The 19,819-nt window shown below is 37.5% G+C and overlaps 2 protein-coding genes across 6 annotated transcripts in view; one reads left to right on the forward strand and one right to left on the reverse strand.

The window, feature by feature from the left end:
- Nucleotides 1–19,819, reverse strand: part of mcf2l2 (MCF.2 cell line derived transforming sequence-like 2) — a 93,571-nt gene that overhangs the window by 42,505 nt on the left and 31,247 nt on the right. For all 5 annotated transcript variants that reach the window (XM_044129829.1, XM_044129827.1, XM_044129826.1 and 2 more), the window contains exons 10-18: nt 19,015–19,134; nt 17,992–18,183; nt 17,328–17,519; nt 17,062–17,248; nt 16,734–16,834; nt 16,301–16,389; nt 5,706–5,772; nt 3,096–3,211; nt 987–1,056 (exon numbers count right to left, since the gene is read on the reverse strand). In XM_044129829.1, coding sequence (XP_043985764.1) covers nt 987–1,056; nt 3,096–3,211; nt 5,706–5,772; nt 16,301–16,389; nt 16,734–16,834; nt 17,062–17,248; nt 17,328–17,519; nt 17,992–18,183; nt 19,015–19,134 — 1,134 coding nt within the window. The remainder of the gene's footprint in view (nt 1–986; nt 1,057–3,095; nt 3,212–5,705; nt 5,773–16,300; nt 16,390–16,733; nt 16,835–17,061; nt 17,249–17,327; nt 17,520–17,991; nt 18,184–19,014; nt 19,135–19,819) is intronic.
- b3gnt5a (UDP-GlcNAc:betaGal beta-1,3-N-acetylglucosaminyltransferase 5a) lies at nt 8,283–14,827 on the forward strand. Its single transcript, XM_044129831.1, has 2 exons — nt 8,283–8,475; nt 13,155–14,827. The coding sequence occupies exon 2, from the start codon at nt 13,541–13,543 to the stop codon at nt 14,699–14,701; it is 1,161 nt and encodes a 386-aa protein (XP_043985766.1). The 5' UTR covers nt 8,283–8,475; nt 13,155–13,540; the 3' UTR covers nt 14,702–14,827.

The following is a 19,819-nucleotide window of genomic DNA, read 5'->3' on the forward strand; positions in this document are numbered from 1 at the left end:
TGAGTAAACTGGATTTGAATATTTTTGCTACTGGAAGTAATGCTTCAGCTCAGCAGTGTGGGAAACGTCCAGAATGTTTGTGAACTTGAACATTGGAAGAAGCAGAGCTTCTCTATAGGTGAGTTATTCATCTTCAACATATTTTCATGTGTCATGTATGCCTTTACAGGAAAAAAGGGTGAGCATTTTAATTGATTTTGTTTAAGGTGAAGGAAATTCTGCAAGTTTTTAATTTACATCTTGATCAGTTGGACTTCCATGCATGCACGATTCCTCTTCACATCCTCTCATTTATAATAACCAGCCAGTGCGATGCTTTATTAAAGAGACACTGAGTAGTATTGTTTGGGGGGAGAAGATTTATATTGATTATATTTGGGTGATTGAGACTGGGAAAAACACAGGTGATTGTTGAAAGAATGAATGATATATTATTCATAAAATAAATAATACATTATTCATCATAATTTTTAATAATTACATAAGACAAACATTGATGCTAAGTTCTCAATAGTGAGCTACACATTTAGTTTGAGGCTAATATTTATCTCTCAGCTAAATATGTAGCTAGTTAATATGCAAATTCACCTGATGATAACAGCTGGCTTATCCCATAAATATCTTCTTTCTCTAACTACGGACATGCAATCTAGTTACTGATGGAAAAGACGATGACTGGGTGGACACAGTCTATCACAAATCACCTGGCTTATTGTTGTTAATTTTTGACTGCAACTTTACAAACAGCACCCCATAGAAAAGCTACCTCACCCATTTTAGTCCATTTCTGAATTAAAATAAAATCTGATCCTTCATTTGTCTTCCAAATGTCCTGTTTCTCCAAACACACATCTCAACTTCAGGTATGCCATGTTTTTCATGGTGCATAGCAATGTTCGTCTGGTTCCAGTTTATGCTTCTATATGTAATAAAATCTCCCAAGCCGAATCTATCGATGCTGTGTTTGAATCTATTCATCTACTCACCCTCTTCAGAAAACAAGTTCCAACCAGTTCTGGATTCTCTGCACAGTTCTCCAGCTCCATGAGGAATGTTCTGCAGACAAAAAAACAGTCCAAACTAAATTTCTGCTAATCCACAGGCTCTTGTCAGACCAATCTTTATGAATCCATATGCTGCAAATCAGAATCACATTTGAATCACAATCCCCAACACCCTAACCCTAACCCCCTACCCTAAAAAACTTTTTAAAAACTAGCTTTAAACAGAAGATGTTGATGTTGACTTAACAGTTTCATAAATAATCATTTTAAAGCAGTTCTTCAAATAAGTTTTATCTGGTTTTACTTATCTAAACCTAAACCTGTTGCACATTCATTCATTCATTCATTACTTTGTCCTGGCTATGTGTGCCTATAAAATACTTCCACTATTATCACGATCCTTGCTGCTGTCTCTATTGACAGATGGGAGAATAGGGATATTTTCCCACCTGATAGTCTGGTAGATGCGATTCCACTGGCAATTAAAGTTGCAAATGTTGTAATATTTTCAGCTGCTGTGGTTCACTTTCTCACTGCATGTGTCCAATGAACCAAACCCTTTGAGCAACCTGCTCACTCCCTCGCCTGTGGTGGCACAGCACCAAGAACTACTGAAGGAAACGACTCAAAAAACGTTGAAGAAGAAACTGAAAGCAATATTCTTCTTCATGAAATGAGGACAAAGATGGAGTGGTGTCTGGTTTTAGCAGTTGCAGGTTTCTCTTTCGTCTTTAGCAAAAGACAAACACACTTGTTTTGGTGGCATTTACCCAAAATGCCTGTTGCTGTAGTCCACTTCCTGCTTTTGTAGCACTCTTCAGTCTGGTTAGCATTTACATATACATTCGAACCGCACCAGAGTTCACTTCAACCAAAGAGTGAACTCTGTTTGGTTGAAGGTTTGTAGGCGGAAATGAGTTCACTTTTTGGTCCACGTCAGAGTTCAATTGTGCTCCTCAAATAAGTCGTATTTTCTAGGCAAATGAACTGGAGATTGATTAAAATGACTAAACAAGTCTGGTGTGAAAACACCCTATTAAAATGTCGTCAGCTCCAGGGTAAAAACTATCAGAGAAAAGGCCATTCCAGATAAGTTTCACTTGACAGTTAATATATACATTTTACATAATTTCTTTAAAAAAACGTCTAAGGGTCTGAATTGGACATTTCAGATCATTCAATCAATCAAATTTTATTTGTATAGCACATTTCAGCAGCAAGGCATTTCAAAGTGCTTTACATCAAATCAAACACAAAAACACAATGCAACATAAAATCAACAATCAAAACACAACATTACGTTAGGTTCCATCAAAAATTTTGTAATTGATTATGTTTCAAATACAATCCTCAACAGGTGGGTTTTCTGTTGAGATTTAAAGGAGATCAGTGTTTCAGCTGTTTTACAGTTTTCTGGAAGTTTGTTCCAGATGTGAAATGCTGCTTCTCCTCATTTGGTTCTGGTTCTGGGGATGCAGAGCAGACCAGAAACAGAAGACCTGAGAGTTCTGGAAGGTTGATACAACAACAGCAGATCTTTAATGTATCGTGGTGCTAAACCATTCAGTGATTTGTAAACTAAAAACAGTATTTTAAAGTCTATTCTTTGAGCTACAGGTAGCCAGTGTAGGGACTTTAAAACTGGTGTTATGTGCAACAAGATGTCACAATAATTGGTCACTCTCAATTATCCTTAGTGGTGAGTACATGCATGTTTGTGTTTTCTTTTGAATGTCTGTATTGACCTGTAATGGACTGGTTATCTATTTATAGTGAACCCCCTTCTTGCTCAATAATTACTGGAGATAGGCCTTGTACTCTTCTACAAGGATAAGTGATTGTAGACAAGTGAATAAAGTAATGTACTCACAAGCCATATTCACAAAACATTTCCATCATAAATTTGCAAGATAAGCTGCTTCCTAGTTGCCTGACCATTTTTAAAGCACAAGCACATACAAAATCACACATAACTGTCTTACTAACCAAATAAATGGTTTCCTTATCTTCTCTGTGATTTGTGTTAACAACTCTATCTACTTACATCAGAATATACCAACACAAAGACAGACAACAAAAAATTTGACCTACTTGTTATGAAAATCAAATATTTCTGGCAGGTTGCCAAACAGCACGTCTTGCTTATTCTCTAGCGTGGGGGGGATGAGGTGGCAGAGCCCCGAGTTATTCAGCTCAGCAACATAGCCCTGTGGAGCAGGTACAGAAATAAACAGAACAAAATGAAGAAAAAAGTAGTTAATGAAGGCAAATTAGGTTTTCCATCAATCTCTCTAACAAATGTAAAAGTCAAGAATCTCCCTTTATTGGAAAAATATTTAAGGTATTCTTTAGGTATTGGGTAGACTGGGAAATACTGACCTGAGCCAAAACCATCCTGTCCCGACCTGAAGTAGCCTGGTAAAAAACAGCTCCTTGTTCTACGCTAGTTGTTTCATCCAGAGGGACCAGACCTTTGTCTATTTTAAAACAATTGCTTCCTGCAGGCAGGGATTTGTTAGAGAATTTTCGGAATTATCATTTTGTTATTACTTTAGTTGAAATTCAGTCTAATTAAAGTGTTCCCTTTCTTATGTGTGTATTTTCTGACGTGGAGGTCAGGATGTCTGTTTATCTTCATGTGAGCAGTTGAGTAGTTTTCTAGTAGATTAGGTTACATGTTGATTAGGCTACACGTTTACAACCTCTGTTCTTTTTACGACCTCTGCCCCTTTGACTGTTTTGACTGTTTTTCTTTGACAATAAAACAGGAGCTCGCGTAAAAGGAAATCAGAACTCTCTGAAAAACAGCTTGGAGAAGCTGCTTCGGAGACTTCTCCTTTTGCAAAAGCTTTGTCATAAAATTCATATACGTTGTCTGTGATTCTTTATTTAGGTATATAGGAAAAGTACCTATCAGGATTCTTTTGTAGTTTCAAAATAACAGACAGACTACAATCAAGCAGAATTGCACAGGAAGACAATTTTTTTTTATTGTATTTCCTTTATTTAACCAGGTAAACCCTGTTGAGCTCTATATCTCATTTTCAAGAGGGACCTGGGCAGAGGTTTGCAAATGGCCAGGCTAGTGCTACAGCAGGGTTGCTTATAAAGGAAAATAGCAGGGGATGTTAGCTACTAGAAGTTATTAGCTTGTAGTTGCTGTGGAACTTGTTCCAGCACATTCCTAACATCCTTTCAGCTGTTGCTAGCTTTCTACCTGAGTTTGGAGGGAGTCAGATCGGAGAGTATGACGCTATTGTTGTGAGCTTCCAAATTCAAGTGGCACCCTAAACATATACAAGTGGAGGCCTAAACATATACAAAAACTCACCTGATTTTGCATATGCAAGGATGTGAATGCAACATAAAATTTGCAGTAGAAATCACTCCACAGTGCTCTATACAATTTTCAGAACATCCTCTTCATCTACCTTACTTTGGTACAGAGGTATGAAATTTTATAAAATTTATTTATTAAGCTTCACAATACCTACCTTAACCTCTCTTTTACCCGCGCTCTTACTAAAGGTTTTAATTGATCGGCTACAAATTTAGCAAGTGTTACTCACAAGGCATGGTGGATCTAAATACAAAATCACTGATCCCTGGTCCTCAACAACATTCACAACTCAAAAAGTTGTATGTTGACCAAATCGACATGAAACTTTACCCGCTGGCCAGTGGGCGTAGCTGCATGACAAATCGAATGTGACACTGTGACCAAACGTTTTACCCTAATTAACATATGAGTACGATGCCAAGGATTGTCCATAATTTTCTTGATTTTATATTGGTTTTTCATTGATAACATATTTTTGTCCCTGCAAACAAAGTCACTGGAGTCTGTATTGAATTACCATCCAGGAGGGTCTATAGAAGTTTCAAACTTTCTCTAATAGACAATAATTTCAAATAACATTTTCAAAGTTTTCATTAATCCTTTGCCATAATCAGAAGGTTATTACAGCTTCAATCAAGAAGTTTTAATTTCAGCCAAATTTAGAAGATTAAAGCATCGCATATACATTTACTTCTTAACAAATCTTAATATTTAATATGCAATTTACAACATTTTGACCATTTACATTTATTTTTAACAAATTTCTCTACTTGCTTTAATACAACAGTAAGATCCTTTTGCCAATGAATGAGACTATTGTACGGGGAGTTTTTATATATTTATAGGTGATGTGTCTTCTGTGCCAAGGCTTTGAAGTGCGTGTCAAGTAATCTAGGAGGATTTTTAAGAAGCATGTATCAAGGATACATGCTTCCCGTGATCTCACTTGGCTTCAGCACTATATCACTCTGACTATAATGAATCATGTTATCTCAACATGATTAAATTTGATAAACGTGAAGTTGTTGAATTTCTAGTATGATTGTATCAAATTTTTGTTTGAAACATGAAATTATTTAGTTAAAAGTACATGATATTCTTTTGTTAATCTGATAACCCCCTAAATTTATTTTTTACAGTGTAATAACTAGACACAAGAAAGAATCAAAACTAATAATCTACCGTAGTAACAAGAACTGACTAAAACCAGGCTGATCTTATGAAAGAGCCTAAGGGACACAGAATAATATTGAAACTAGAAACAATAAATCAAACACCAAAACCACCCAAGATCCTGACAGCATCTACTTGGATATAAGGAAACAAAAAGACATTGCTGAGAATACATATATATAGTGTACCTCCATGATGCTCTGTAATTCCTCCACATAAATTCTTTCTGATTCAATCAGCTCCATCATTATGTGTCTGCAAAGAAAAACAAAATACCATTAAGCACAGTGAGCAGAACCCCTGAAAGAGACAGCAATTCAAGTTTTATTATGCAGCACAGTTTGGAAAATCTTTACACTGTGTATGTGACTCTCATAAAGGAATTAGTTAGCTGAAAATATGGAACCTTGTTTTTAAGTGTGAATCTTTGTGTGAAAATTTGATAGTTTTGAACAAAAACAAGATGGCTTTCTAGCATGAATGCATAGTGCTGCATAAGACCCTAATTTCTCATTAATATACTGTGTCTGAACTAGAAACAAGCTTAACTTTTTCTGCTTGGTCACATCCCCTGCAAAAATTTATGGGAGCTGGAGGATTGTTCAGTGCAGAAATAGTGTTTTGGGAATCTTTGCAGCACTTCCACTAGATGCGTATGAAAATCAATGTTTTAACAACATAGTTGTCCTGTTGACTCAGTTTGTTTGGATAAGAAAATCTAAAAGCTTTATGTCTAACATCTGACATCATTCAGTTATAACATCAACTATTTTGGGCCACCATCAGCCTTCAACTAAGCTGTTCAGCATAGGGCTAGCTAGAATTTTCTAGCTAGCCCTATGCCCTATAGCCCTTGTAAAAAGAAATACAAGCTTAATCTAGCTTGTATTTCTTTTTACAAGAGATAAATGAGACTGCTACTTCAACTGGCAGAAAATTGGATCATAAAGGCTTTTACATACTTAAGTTTTTTACAAATAAGAAGTGAGCAGAAGGTCAACAAAGGGTTTTCAGTGAACAGCCTTGTTATTACAGAGAATGCTGTTACAAAGCATTCTTGTTTCGTTTTCTTCCAGCCTGAATGTGAAACTAAAATCTGGGACAATGCTCACATTAGTGTTACACACATTCCTCATTCCTCCTGTTTTATGTAATTAGGCCTATTAGATATAATGCAACTGGCTAAAGCAACTCTGTCAGAAAATGTAAAGGACAGTGTTTTTAGAGGGTGGTGTCCCGAGGGAATTACTGACTTTCTGACACAAACTCACTGTCCAAAACATTTTGTCAGTGAAGTCTGTGAACCCTGTACAGCTAGCTCTCCCACCAACAGTCTCCCAGAAATTGTTGGCTGGGAGAGTGATGGGTATGGAAATGATTTGATTGCCATACACAGTGGCATCACAAACCGAGAGTCATAGGCTGAAGGATCAATGGTCAGTCAAAACAGGAAGTAAATGTCTCCAGAGACAGACATCAGAATACTTGGCAATTAAGAAGCGTAACATTTTGAGTTCAAATAATCTTACTGATCATATTGTGTGATTACACAACATGTAAGGAATACAGATGTTGCCTTATTTAGGAGTTGGATGTAGGAGGTACTGAAGTCAATCACATGAACTTAGAAAGAGACCAGGATCTCCGGAAAGACTAAAAAATTATATAACATTTTTTGCATTAACCAAATGCAGCATTTTAGGTTAAGTTAGGTGGTACTTTATTACACCACAGGAAATTATGAGGGCAGAATATAGGATTCTTTTTCTCATGTTACAGAGTTACTTGAAACAGGCTGGACATAAAAAAAAAAAAAAAAAAAAAAAAAAGAAACCTTCTCAGATGTCAGTGAGGAGTGGAAAAAACTTTTAATATGTCTATCTGTGCCAGGCGGATGATATATGTGTCCAACTGAAACTTTAGTTAAAACCTCCTTTTAGCTAAAGAATGTTAACTTTTCCATTGGTAAGTGATGTGTCCATACATTTTTCTCAGTAAACAGTGGATTTCTGACATTTAAGTGAGTTAGGAACCACAGCCGAATAGCTAATACCTGTAAATAGAGACCTCATCTTACGATGCCTAATGCTGCTTATTTAAACACCAAATATACCAGTGACAGGAAAGCACTGCCATAAGACCTAACATCCATGGTCTTCTTTGTCTCTGCTCTTGGGGGTACAACCAATCAACACAAAGAAAAAAAGAGTGGCACTCCTTGTTTGGAATGATGATTCACAGCTGCATTTTATATGGATAATTTAGATATGGCCTACGAATAGGACATATCACCTATTTATGGAAAAAATTAATGAATAGGTGAATTACCCACAAATAATTTGGAGTTATGCCCCACAGAAAAATCTGTGAACACTGAACTGGAAATAGACGGAGGTCCACTCTACTCATTATTGTTGAGATATTTTGTTTATGATTCAGTTCTTTATCTGACTTTCACAGATAAAGAATGAGATCAAACATCAACATGGAAACACTTCTTTAGTAAGACCTGAATATTCTATGGGTGTTATTTTTTTACATGACTATAAGTCAGGCCTACTCTCCTTGTTACCTTAGTTGTTTGCGTCTGTAAATGCAGAGGAAATCTGATCATCTTGACTTTCTAAGAAGAACATGGAGCTTTAAACCACAACCCAAATGAGATAACAAAGTGGCCCCTCCCACACCCCGATTAGCCAATCACAAAAACATTCCCTCTCTCTGTACAGCACATCCAGGGCAGTTTAAAACAACAGCTCACAGTTTATTCAGCTACACTGGAGCAGAGGAGTGTTTAGGTGTGGGAAGTGGGAGTTATTCAAAGAGCAACAGATTGGATAAAGAAGAATTAGGAGTTTTCACAGACGCATATATGCTGAATTGAGATGAAGAGATCAGAGCATGGAAAGTTGGATCTTTTTTTGAACTCAGTCAAAGACTAGACCATAAAGTAGCCCGGTAAGTCAAAACATGTCTGATTATCAAATGTACAAAGTACTGGCAGATGAAATACTTCATAGAGGTGAGGAAGGCTGATTGTGAACAATCTGTACCCTCAGGGATAAAAAAGTCTTCTGAGTTCCCAGAGTTTAGCATAGATATTAAGCTCTCTAATGTCCTCTCGGATAACAACATGCAGAGTATAATAAATCATTGATCAAAACTAAGTAAAATATCTTATTTGCTCCATGTTTAGTAAAGTACATACCTTTGAAACATTCATATAAATTTTTCTAAATTGATAGGCAGCAAATCTCCTTCGATAACTGGAGACAGTGAGAGGTTCCAGTAACTGCTCAGTCTGTTTCATAAGAGCCAAACGTGCTTAAACATGTTAATTGAAAAATTATCTTTATAGTTCTGCTTCCATTTGAGAAGCACTATTTAGGTTTTAGAGTCGTTAGAAGTGCAAACTAAACAGAAATATGCTGTGTGACACACACAATGTCCAGTTTCCAACTAGCACATGGTTTTAAGTTTGATGCTCGTAGTTATGCGTGCCATTTCTGTGGTGTTGTCAAGCAGAATATTTCTTAAGCAGTAGCTCTGTGATTCCAATAACATTCTACTTAGAGTTTACTCTAGACAGAAAAGAATCTGCCAACATCTAAAGCTCTACAGACCTCACTTCATCAAGTTAAAGTCAATCAGGGGTTGACCTGCCTCTGTATTTTGTGTTTTAACAAACACAAAATAATTATAATTCTTAAGATAATTTTTAAGATATAATTCTTAAGCCATATCTTAAGATATCCTAAGATATGACATAAGGAATCTCTTAATTCATACCTCTAAGTATGGAGTTCTGCTGAGACAAGTTGAAGTCTTTCAGATTTTTTGCACTGAAGATGATTCATTGCAGTCCAAATTGCTCTAAATAAGCACAGCATATCCCAAATACCAGGATCAGCAGTTGCCATCGCTGCATAGGCAGTTTTTGCACCATGCACAACTCTGGCTCAGTGAAAGAAAAAAAAAGAAAACGTGCAGGGTCCGACGCCAACTCCCACCCTCACAAGGTGCTGCACTGGCAGTGAGCCATGTGTCAATAACCAGCAGGAAGACCAGCATCATGAGAACTCAAACAATTTCAGAGGAAACAGAGAATAGAGAAGGTGTCAACACGTATTCTACCCATGGCACAAAGAAGAGCAAACAGGAAGGTGTTCATCCTCTCTGTTTGTGTGCTCACATGGAGGTGACCCAACTGTGAGTAATTTCCACCGTTAAGCATGGATCACCTGTCTTTAACACCTTTACAGAGTAGCTTATGTGTTTGGAGGTGGTATCATTGTGATGCCTTGTTTTCCCTAGATACATGTTTTTGTAATTATGTTTGATTGCAGAGCATGACTCGCATTCTTCAGATGCTAAAGTGGCTCTAAAAAACCTCGCTACAATGCCAAGATTTATTCAAAAATACAACCACAATTAGTTTTTTGTTTATTTGTACTTTTACAAATATACTGACTTCTGTCCTGCACAATTCAACTAAAAACAAGCAAAGAGAAACAGAAACAAAACCAAGAAAATAAGAAAATAAAAATAAGTGTGATCCTGCTGAGATGCTAGAGAAGAGAATACTCTTAATCCCCAACTTTTGAGCTCACATCAGAAGGTTTTGGGCCAAAAGTGACATACAGAAAATATTCCAGCTGAAGAAAAGCAAACCCAGCGGAGGATTCTGCCAGCACTGTCTTTCACTGGCAGAGGTTTTCTTTCACAGAAAAGCAGCGTTGACTTTTGGTTAAAATACTGTTTGGACTAGAGGCCCAACAATTTTGAGAAACGTTGGGCCTTTATGAACATAATGTTCTATGAACATTATAATGTTCATGGAACATTATAATGATCTTAGCCAACTGGCTGCTTGATTCTCCAGTTTTAGACTCACATTTTTATTAATTAAAAAGAAGGCTCTGTTTACAGTAATATCTCTGTTGTCTCTGTCTTCACTCTCGGACAGTGTACATGTAACACTAGCTGTGTTTCCACTGCAAATGTGCACAAATCTTTATTAATATTCTACAGTTAAAAAAAATAAAAAAAATAAAATATTGGGATGTTTCCAGTAAATCAGAAACTAATTTAAAATCACAAGTGAATGAGCTTGTTCGCACAATAAGTCATTAAAAACCATGGCAGCGACAGATGCAAACAGCTACATAAAATATAATCAGAATTCAACAATGGTGCTAGCGCTCACCATCTATCAGCCATCAGGGGAGACATCAGCATTTTATTTGGGCTTTGGAACCCCTTATTAGGAGCAGCTACTTACAGAGGATTCAACACATTCAATGTCACACAACGTTTTATGAAATATGCAATGACGTGAGAGCTCTGGTGGAGTCAGCTGCAAACTGTCTGGAACAAAATACCCTAAAAATAACTACAAACCAGAAATATCCAGCTGACCATCACTCATGTGATGCTATAAAAAGTTTATCTAGCTATCAGCAAAAAAAAAAAATATAGCTGAAAAACTACCTCATCCCAGTGCAACTTATCAAAAACAGAGTTTATTCAAAATTAGGATGTTTCTATAGAGCAAATTTATTTTTGAAATTTCAATTTGCACAATTCTATGGCTAATGAAATGCAGCTACTGAGGGACCTTCTTTCTGTTCTTTTCCTGACACTTTTATACCATCCTCTATGACATGAATTCAACCTATCTTGTAAAAAATAGGTTGAATAGGTTAAAGGATAAATATGAGCATTTTATCAAGGATTCTAAAAGTAAGTGGTAGCAAAAAAAGCAAATCATTAAATAAATGAAAAAAAAAGGACCTTAAAATTCTGTGTTGCTCTACGAAAGACTGGTGACCTGTCCAGGGTGTACCCCTCCTCTCGCCCGAAACGTTAGCTGCAGATAGGCACTAGCACCCCTCCCAACCCCTTTAAGGGACAAGGGTGTACAGAACATTGATGGATGGATGGACGGACTACCAATCTGGTATGTCTTTGTTAAAGTGATGAGTGAACGTCAGGACCATCCAAATTCTTACCAACCTACTTTTTATGATCATCTGACACCGGCCATGTTACCTGAGCCAATGCATGCTTTAAAGTGCTGCTCCAAATGCTGGCAATTTTTACAAAGTTTTATCATGTTACATGAAACCAAACCCAAGCAGAGAGGGTTCCATTCAGGACTGAGCCACAGTGTAAGCCCAAATATCACCCCTAGCAACAGGAGACGAGTCGATCTCCTTTAAAGATCCAGACACAAACAAACTGAGACTGCTACATGACTCCAGAGATCAGGTTCAGCTCTCTGTATTTTAATGCTGGCTGAGGTAAAGGGGCTGCCTCTTCATGCAGGTAAGCCAAACTGGTTTGCTACATTGGGATCCTCCTGAGTCTCATGTGTCTGCTGACTTGTCTTGATGTGTTGATGTCAGAGGCAAATAACTTGTCAGTCATTTACTTTTAGAATGGCTCTGTGAACATCTTGCTTTAAACCGCCCTAATACGCAAATATATAATATTTTCATTTGGATTTACTTATGTTTGCATTCTAAACAGCTTTCATCTGTCTGGGAACATCTCCCATTAAACTACACATCTGGGTCTACACCTATGTGTGTTGACTTACCAGGGAACTTGTCAGAAACTATTCCCTTTTCAGATTAAAATACTTTTGCTTTTTAAACCACATTAGTTAGAGTTTAAGTTTGTCTTTCTTTCCTTGTAAATGTATTATTTGGGAGTTTGAAATTAATATTTTAAACATTCATATTTTGTGCATGTCTTCTTTTGCCTTTGTTATTTACCTTTGCTAATTTTTTATTTAAAAACACAGCAAAATATGCTGTGTTTTTGGTGCAACTTCTAATTAATACTATTTTGAAATAACATTCTTCTTTGAGTACATTTTCCCACAAATCTACCTAACTGGTTAGGAAAGGCATGTGAGAAAAAGAAAACATTTTAGTTCCTTCATGACTTACCCTCAAATACATTATATAAGCTATAGCATTAATTGTAAAAAAAAATAGACACTATTACAAAAACAATTTTTTGTAATTGCACAGAAAGAAAAATTTAATGTAATCTGGTTTCCAATACAAACCAGAAAGCAACATTTACGTCATTTGTTGGTACCCTGGTAAACATGAGTGCCAGCAGCCTTATCCCATGTCGCCTTAATCAAAACAGTCACCTAAGTCTTTTAACAAATAGCGACCCAATATGATAATTACAGTAGAATGTTGAAAAGACTTTTTGAAACAAATTTTCTTTGTCAGTAAATAATTTTTTTGTCTAGAGTTGAGTTTTTCTTTCTCTGTTGCATTTCTATAATCAGAACAAACATGTAAAGTTTTTAAACTTTGACAGTAGCTGACTACATTGATTCAATAGGGAAAATATGCAAGCATTAAGAAAACTATTTTCAGAAAATCCAGTCATCTTGATAATTACCGACTGCTGGCTTGTTAAAAAATTATAAAAATAATTTTTAAACACATTGCCTCTTTTTGTTAAATGATGTATCTGTATGGATGGTTTATTAATGCTTAGTTGAAAAATATCCATCAGATTTCATTCAGTTTCTTATTTAAAGCAAATTTAAATGAGTGTTCCTGCTAAAGAATATGATTCAAAATCTAATTACTTCTGTATTTTTCCAGGGTTTTTTTTTCTCTCCAGTTCCAGGTATTTCAGTAACCTGAATGGTTGAAGAACAAGTGGAGCAGAGAAATGAAACCAGCGCAAGCCTTTAAGGAGAAAAGGAACAGGCAGCATGCTGTCTTTTGTTTGCTGAAGGAGGGAAGTTGAACTCTGCTGAGATCTGGTTTCACCATGATGGTGCACTAGTGTTTCTGCATGCAATCCAGAAAATATGGAGAAAGCACTTTGCTAAAGAACCTGAAAAAGGCCTACTGGATATGACAGCACTTGGTAGTTGGAGGGACAGAAAAAGAAAGAGTAAAAGAAACAGAAACAGAAGACAGGAAAATAAGAAAACTCAAACAGTGAAGAATGTGCTGCTGATGTTCAAATATATGTAGTCATAATGTTCATGAATTTTCGGCGTATCCACAAAAGGCAATGTGTGCACCTGCTGACCACAGCCATGGTGCTTTGTGTGCTGACAGTCTGCTGGGAGGAGCTGGAGCTTCATGTTGTGAGCCACATGAGATCTTATTCATACCGTTACCTGATCAACAGGTACGACTTTCTCAATACCACTTCTAGCACTGGCAGCGTGGGGAGTCACTCAGTGACCTATCCGTACCTGATCAACCACCCCAACAAATGTAGAGCTGAAAATGGCAAAGACTGGGATGATGTTCTTTTGCTTTTGTTTGTGAAATCCTCCCCAGAGAACTTTGAGCGGCGCCAGGCCATAAGGGAGACGTGGGGTAATGAGAGCTTTGTCTGGTCAGAGCTGAGGGTGAGTGTGAGGCTTTTGTTTGTTATGGGCGTTTATTCAGGTGTTGCTCAGAGGTTCCGCCTCCAACACGCCCTGCAGCAGGAAGACAAGACCTATGGAGACCTGATCCAGCAGGATTTTATTGATACATTTCACAACCTGACCACCAAACTGATAATGCAATTCCACTGGAGCCACATTTACTGCTCGCAGGCACGCTTTCTCATGACAGCAGATGATGACATTTTTGTTCATATGCCAAACTTGGTGAAGTACTTGCAGCATCTTCTGGTTAGCCAACCAGTTACAAAGAACCTTTGGGTGGGGCATGTTCACAAAGGAGCTCCTCCAGTTCGTTGGAAAGGCAGCAAATATTTTGTCCCATATGATTTGTACCCCTGGCCTTCGTACCCGGACTATACAGCTGGAGCAGGGTACGTAGTTTCAGGGAATGTGGCTGCAAAGATCTACCACGCCACTCTGGTGCTGAATTCCTCACTGTACATTGACGATGTCTTCATGGGAATGTGTGCCAAAGCTATGGGGGTATCTCCCATGCAGTATGTATACTTTTCAGGGGAGGGGAAGGCTCCGTACCACCCCTGTATCTATGATCGCATGATTACATCACATGGCCACTCCACAGATGTGCGCTCACTGTGGCGAGCAGCCATAGATTTTCCAGCATCCAACAGCTCCAGAGGATTTCTGGGTAATCTGTACTGCACAGCAATTAGGGTGTTGCTACTGTGTCGCCCGTATTACCAGAACACATATTCCTGTACTGCTGCTTTTACATAAATGAGACAATGGTCAACAGTTGATATTACAAAAAACTAAAATAGTGGTTCTTTGTATTTGTAATAATGTTTGTGCTTACTGAGTTGTCCTCACATTGTCTTGCAATAAAGACCAAAGATTTCCTGTGCAAGTGTGTCCTACTTCTGAGTGATCAGAAACCTTAGCTTATATGTTGCTTAATTTATTTGAACAGCTTTGAGCCCTTAAGATGTACTCATGAGAACACTTCTCACAACTGCGCTTCACACGAGTTGCTGATGAGTTTTAGCTCTGCATAACCTACATAATATATAACATTAGAAAGTATGAAATCTAATCTTTCCAATGATAGAAAATAAATGGAAATCAAAAAAGTTCTTTACAAGTGTTGTGAGCACTAATAATGTTTCAGAGCTATTTGGAATTTAGAAGCATAATAAAAGAAATATAGACTTGGGTTGCTTTGGCAAAAAAGAACAGTTTCTTTCAGCCAGTAGATAGTCAACATAGCTAGCGTGGGGCACAGCTCTGCTCACTGCCTCGTCACTGTCATATCACATTCAACACAGCAACCTAGATCTGCATGCCTGTGGCATACTGTATTGTAATAAGAGTTCAAAAACCCAAGACCTGCAACTCACCCTGAGAAACTTTCCAACAGTATCTTTAGGTTTTATTTTTAGTAACTCTTTGTTAAGCCATTCATCCATTATTATTTTTAAACACAATCCTTTGGTAAGCTAGCTGCAGCGTCGCACTTTGAGCTCACGTCACAGCAAATGAACAATTGTTTTCATGAAGTATCTCATGGACCACTAGGGAGCGTCCACAGACAATCCAGTGATCTTTGGACCACAGTTTAAGACTGGCTTCTAGGGACGAATAACAGCGGGGAAATAATTTTTTGCTTTTAATTTATTTCTTACAGGAAATTCCTTTTAATTCTTTGCGTTTTGATATTGTTTAACAGTTTTGGGGGTATTTTTAGCTGACTTTAAAGAACCTGACACCAGTAAACATCCCCCCCCCGACCCCCCCTTACCCTTCAGAGAATATGTGGATTTTAACAGAATAATATATCTGTGTGAAAACAGGAAATCCTGCTCTCAAATTCATCTGATTGACAGCATGATGATAGAGAACATATTTTCCCAAGGACCTACTTTCTGCTCATGTTATATTAGCACATGTTTAACAGGCTTCTCTGTCCTATTTCACTGAGATCCTGAAGGTCATGCAGACTGGGACTGTTTGCCCTAATAACACCCCTCCCATCCCCCCACTCACATGCACTTAAACCCACCACTGAGATTAGAATCAAGACTCAAAATGAATCAGTTCAACAACATAGCTCTGCTGAATAATCTGGTTTCACATCGTTTTTTTCCATCACGTGTCATGAGGTCAGAGGAGCTGTTAGTATAGATCAGAAATGGCTGACGTAGCTGTCACTGTTATATTCTCGCTGACTTTACCTTGTTTTAAAAAATAGCTATCAGAGAAAAGGTTTTTACTTAAAAAACATTTTTAGAAAGTTTGAATTTCTTCTTCATTAATTGTCTGATGACATCAGCACCTGAGGTCAATGGAGCAAGTGCAGACAGCAGCGTTTCTTCTTACCTGCGTCTATTGGACAGGCTCTCCTCACTCTCGTTTGATACAGCAACATGGGTGGAGCCTCCCTGGCTTTCCTCATGCATCACCTCAATCTGAGAGAAATGTAAACACACAACCACTTACGCACAGTTATGGATTGAGCTTTTACCAGTATATGACTTTTTATGATTAGAAGATGACCATAGCATAAGAAAACTGGATTTAAATCCAGTTTTAAATTCTTTGATAAAATCTTGGCCTGCTACTAGAATTCATATATAGTGTGTGTATGTGTGTCAGTTGGGATGTGGTTGCTAAAATTATGTCATTTGACCTTGTGGTGCCACACAGACCTCATGCATGAGTCAAGCATAAATCAAGATTAAGGTCAATGTCATTGTCATCTGTTCTCTTTCATTGCATCATGGGAAGCTGTATACTGTAAGTGATGAAGTACCTTGATGCCCTTGGTCTTGCGTATGTTCTTCTTCTTGTTAGGATCTGTTTCAGCTGGCGGCTTGCCACTGTTTGAGTTATCAGAGAGCTTTCTAGCCAAGGCTGAAATTAAATGAACAAAGAAATTAATTATATTAAAGTCTTAAATGCATTCAGGCTTTGGTTGAAACTCAGGTAGCAGAAGTACAGTAAGAGTAACAATTAGCCTAATTCAAGAACAGTCAGTATAAGTTTACAGTCTGGGATAAACTTTTAAATGGTCTGAATCTCATGGACAAGTTTTCTATTCATTTGCATGACTCCGTTGAATTGAAACATGTCCCACTCACGCTGCTGGCCCCCAGGAGTCCTGGCAGGGTTCTTTGGTGCAGGGCGTTTAGGAGACGACTCAGGTCGTGGGGCCACCGGCTGAATGGGTCTGGTCTGTTTGGCTGATAGCCTCTTCAGGCTAACACGTCGCTTCTCAAACATCTCTTGAACATCCTCCAGTCGCTTGAGAGCTTTCAGGACCCTGCCCTGCAAATGTACATTAAAATTAAATGTCTCAACAATATTTCTATTCAGAATTTAACTAATGATTTTCTGTGTACTGCACCTTTACATCCTCTGACAGGATAACCTCATACTGGTTGTGGAGGTTCCTCAGTTCTGTCACGTGGTTCTTTTCTGCCAGCTCCAAGAAAATTTCAATGTCTGTTAAAGCTGATTCTGCCCCTTCCTGTGACTGACACTTATCCACAGCTTGGGAAGCCAGTAGGTAGATGCCAGACTCACACCACTGATTAACCTGAACACACAAAAGTACCAACAGGTAGATGTGGGCCAGTTTTTGGTGCCAATGTAATTTTTCTTAAGCTCTAAGACAATAAGCAAATACCGCATTATTGACAAATCACTACTGAAGAATTACAGACTAATTGCCAACCTTCCATTCATCAACAAAATTATTGAAAAAGCTATTTTAATAGTTAAATTGCTTCCTATAACCAGGCACTTTGATGTCTTAAGTATCAAACATGTACGTGTCAGTCTTGAATCCAACCAGACGTCCCAAATGTAAACTTCCATACTAGATTAAACTAGTGGAATTCCTGTATGAATGCCTTGAGTCTGTGTTCTGAACATTTTGTCTAGCAGTCATTTTCAAGCCTTGTGTCTGGACTAATTAAAGAATAGATATACATGCATTAAAACCAAACATCTGATTTGTTTTCTGAGACTGATGTTTCCAAAATGCATCAACCGTTTCACGTCCATACCTTCTCAATGCCCATGTGTACATGTAAAGACTTAGACAAGACATCAGACTTCTTCTTGGCTTCGTTGCTGAAATCATCGCAGACCTGCCGGAGTTCCACACACTTCGGCCGGATGGAGTCCACGGCATAGTGGTCACTTTGGATGAGCTGGTCACCATGCATGGCATGGAGCTGGGCCTTTTCTAGTGTGGGCTATAAAAATAAGTAAAGTCAAAAATATAGCAAAAATTGTTAACTGACAATTTTACAAAAAATAATTTTGTAAGTATTTAAATCTGGGGTTTTGGAATAATGCTAATGAAAATTAAAACAATTTTAACTGCACTGACATGTTGGACAAATGTTCAAAACCTGGAAGATAAAGAACAACACCCTAGTTTTAAATCCTTCCATGGTTTCCTGGAACTTAGAGAATAGACCATAAAATACTGAACAGCTTAGCTCCTCAACACATTAAAGATCTGCTGGTGTTATATCAACCTTCCAGACCTCTCAGGTCTTCTGGTTCTGGTCTACTCTGCATCCAGAACCAGAACCAAAAATGGAGAAGCACCTTTCAGTTTCTATGCAACACAGATCTGGAACAAATTTCCAGAAAACTGCAAAACAACTGAAACACTGAGGCTAAAAACCCATCTGTTTAGATTTGTATTTGATTAATAACTGGAACATTGATCAATATGTTTGCTTGATGATGACATTTGACTAAATCTTTGCTTTTTCATAATTGGTGACTGATTGATGTTTTGATGATTAAAGCACTTTGAACTGCATTTTAACTGACACGTGCTATAAGCATAAACTTGACAGGACCACATGGCAACATCTATACATCCACCTTTTTTTAGCATAGACATAATATGGAACAGATTTTTGAATGTTTCTGTGATGGGATCTTCATCAGAACCCCCTAAAAAAGAGGGGATTTATTTTAAAGGAGTGTTTGTAGAAGAGAAAAAGGAAAGCATGTTGATGTAATGTTTTAAGTATGTGTCCTTTTGTACTCCTTTTCGGTTGACAGACCTGAACCTTTTCCTGGAGTGTTTTGAGCTCCTTTAGCAGATGTTCCACTCTGGCCACACAATCTCCAGCATCAGAAAGGCCTTTAAGGGAGTCCATCCGTGTGTCCAGAGTCACTTTAACCTGAATAAGAAAAATTAGATGAGATCCGTGAAAAGCGTTCATGGATCTCCTATTCTTATTTCAACAGGTTGTTGTTGAAAATGAGAATTTGTTCTCAACCAACTTACCTGGTAAAATACAGGTTAACATACAGGTTAACAAAAAATAAAAACATGCCTTATATGTATGAATGGACTGAATTGACTTTTTTTAAAGTCAATTCATAAAAATTAAAAAAATAAAGTTGGTTGCCCATTTACTCAGGTTACGATGCTTGCAAGACATCTGGGACATCATGCATAAAAGGTGCATGCACACAAAAAATATGCGGCGCCATATTTATGCACAATTCAGCATGCATAAAAAAATAACTTTGCGGCAAAGTTTGCGTAAATATACGCATGTTTTCCTTGGCGTGAAATTGTGCAGCAGGCACGCAAACTTTTTCTGCGGGCATTATTAAACTACAAAGTGACAAAACACTGAAATCTGCCGAGATTCAATGTTATTTAGACCAAGAAGTTTCCTACCCGATATTTTTTCATTATTTTAATATTTTATTGTTTAAATGTAAACGATGACATTGAAGCGCATTTTTCCTCAGACAATAACATAACACACACACAAAATAAAAAAATAAAAATAAAAGGATGTGAAAACCTCACTCAAATGTAAATAATACTTTTCCTCCGTTTTTGTCTGATTG

Source organism: Gambusia affinis, linkage group LG10 (assembly GCF_019740435.1).
Source record: "Gambusia affinis linkage group LG10, SWU_Gaff_1.0, whole genome shotgun sequence".
In the NCBI taxonomy this organism is placed as follows: Eukaryota; Metazoa; Chordata; class Actinopteri; order Cyprinodontiformes; family Poeciliidae; genus Gambusia; species Gambusia affinis.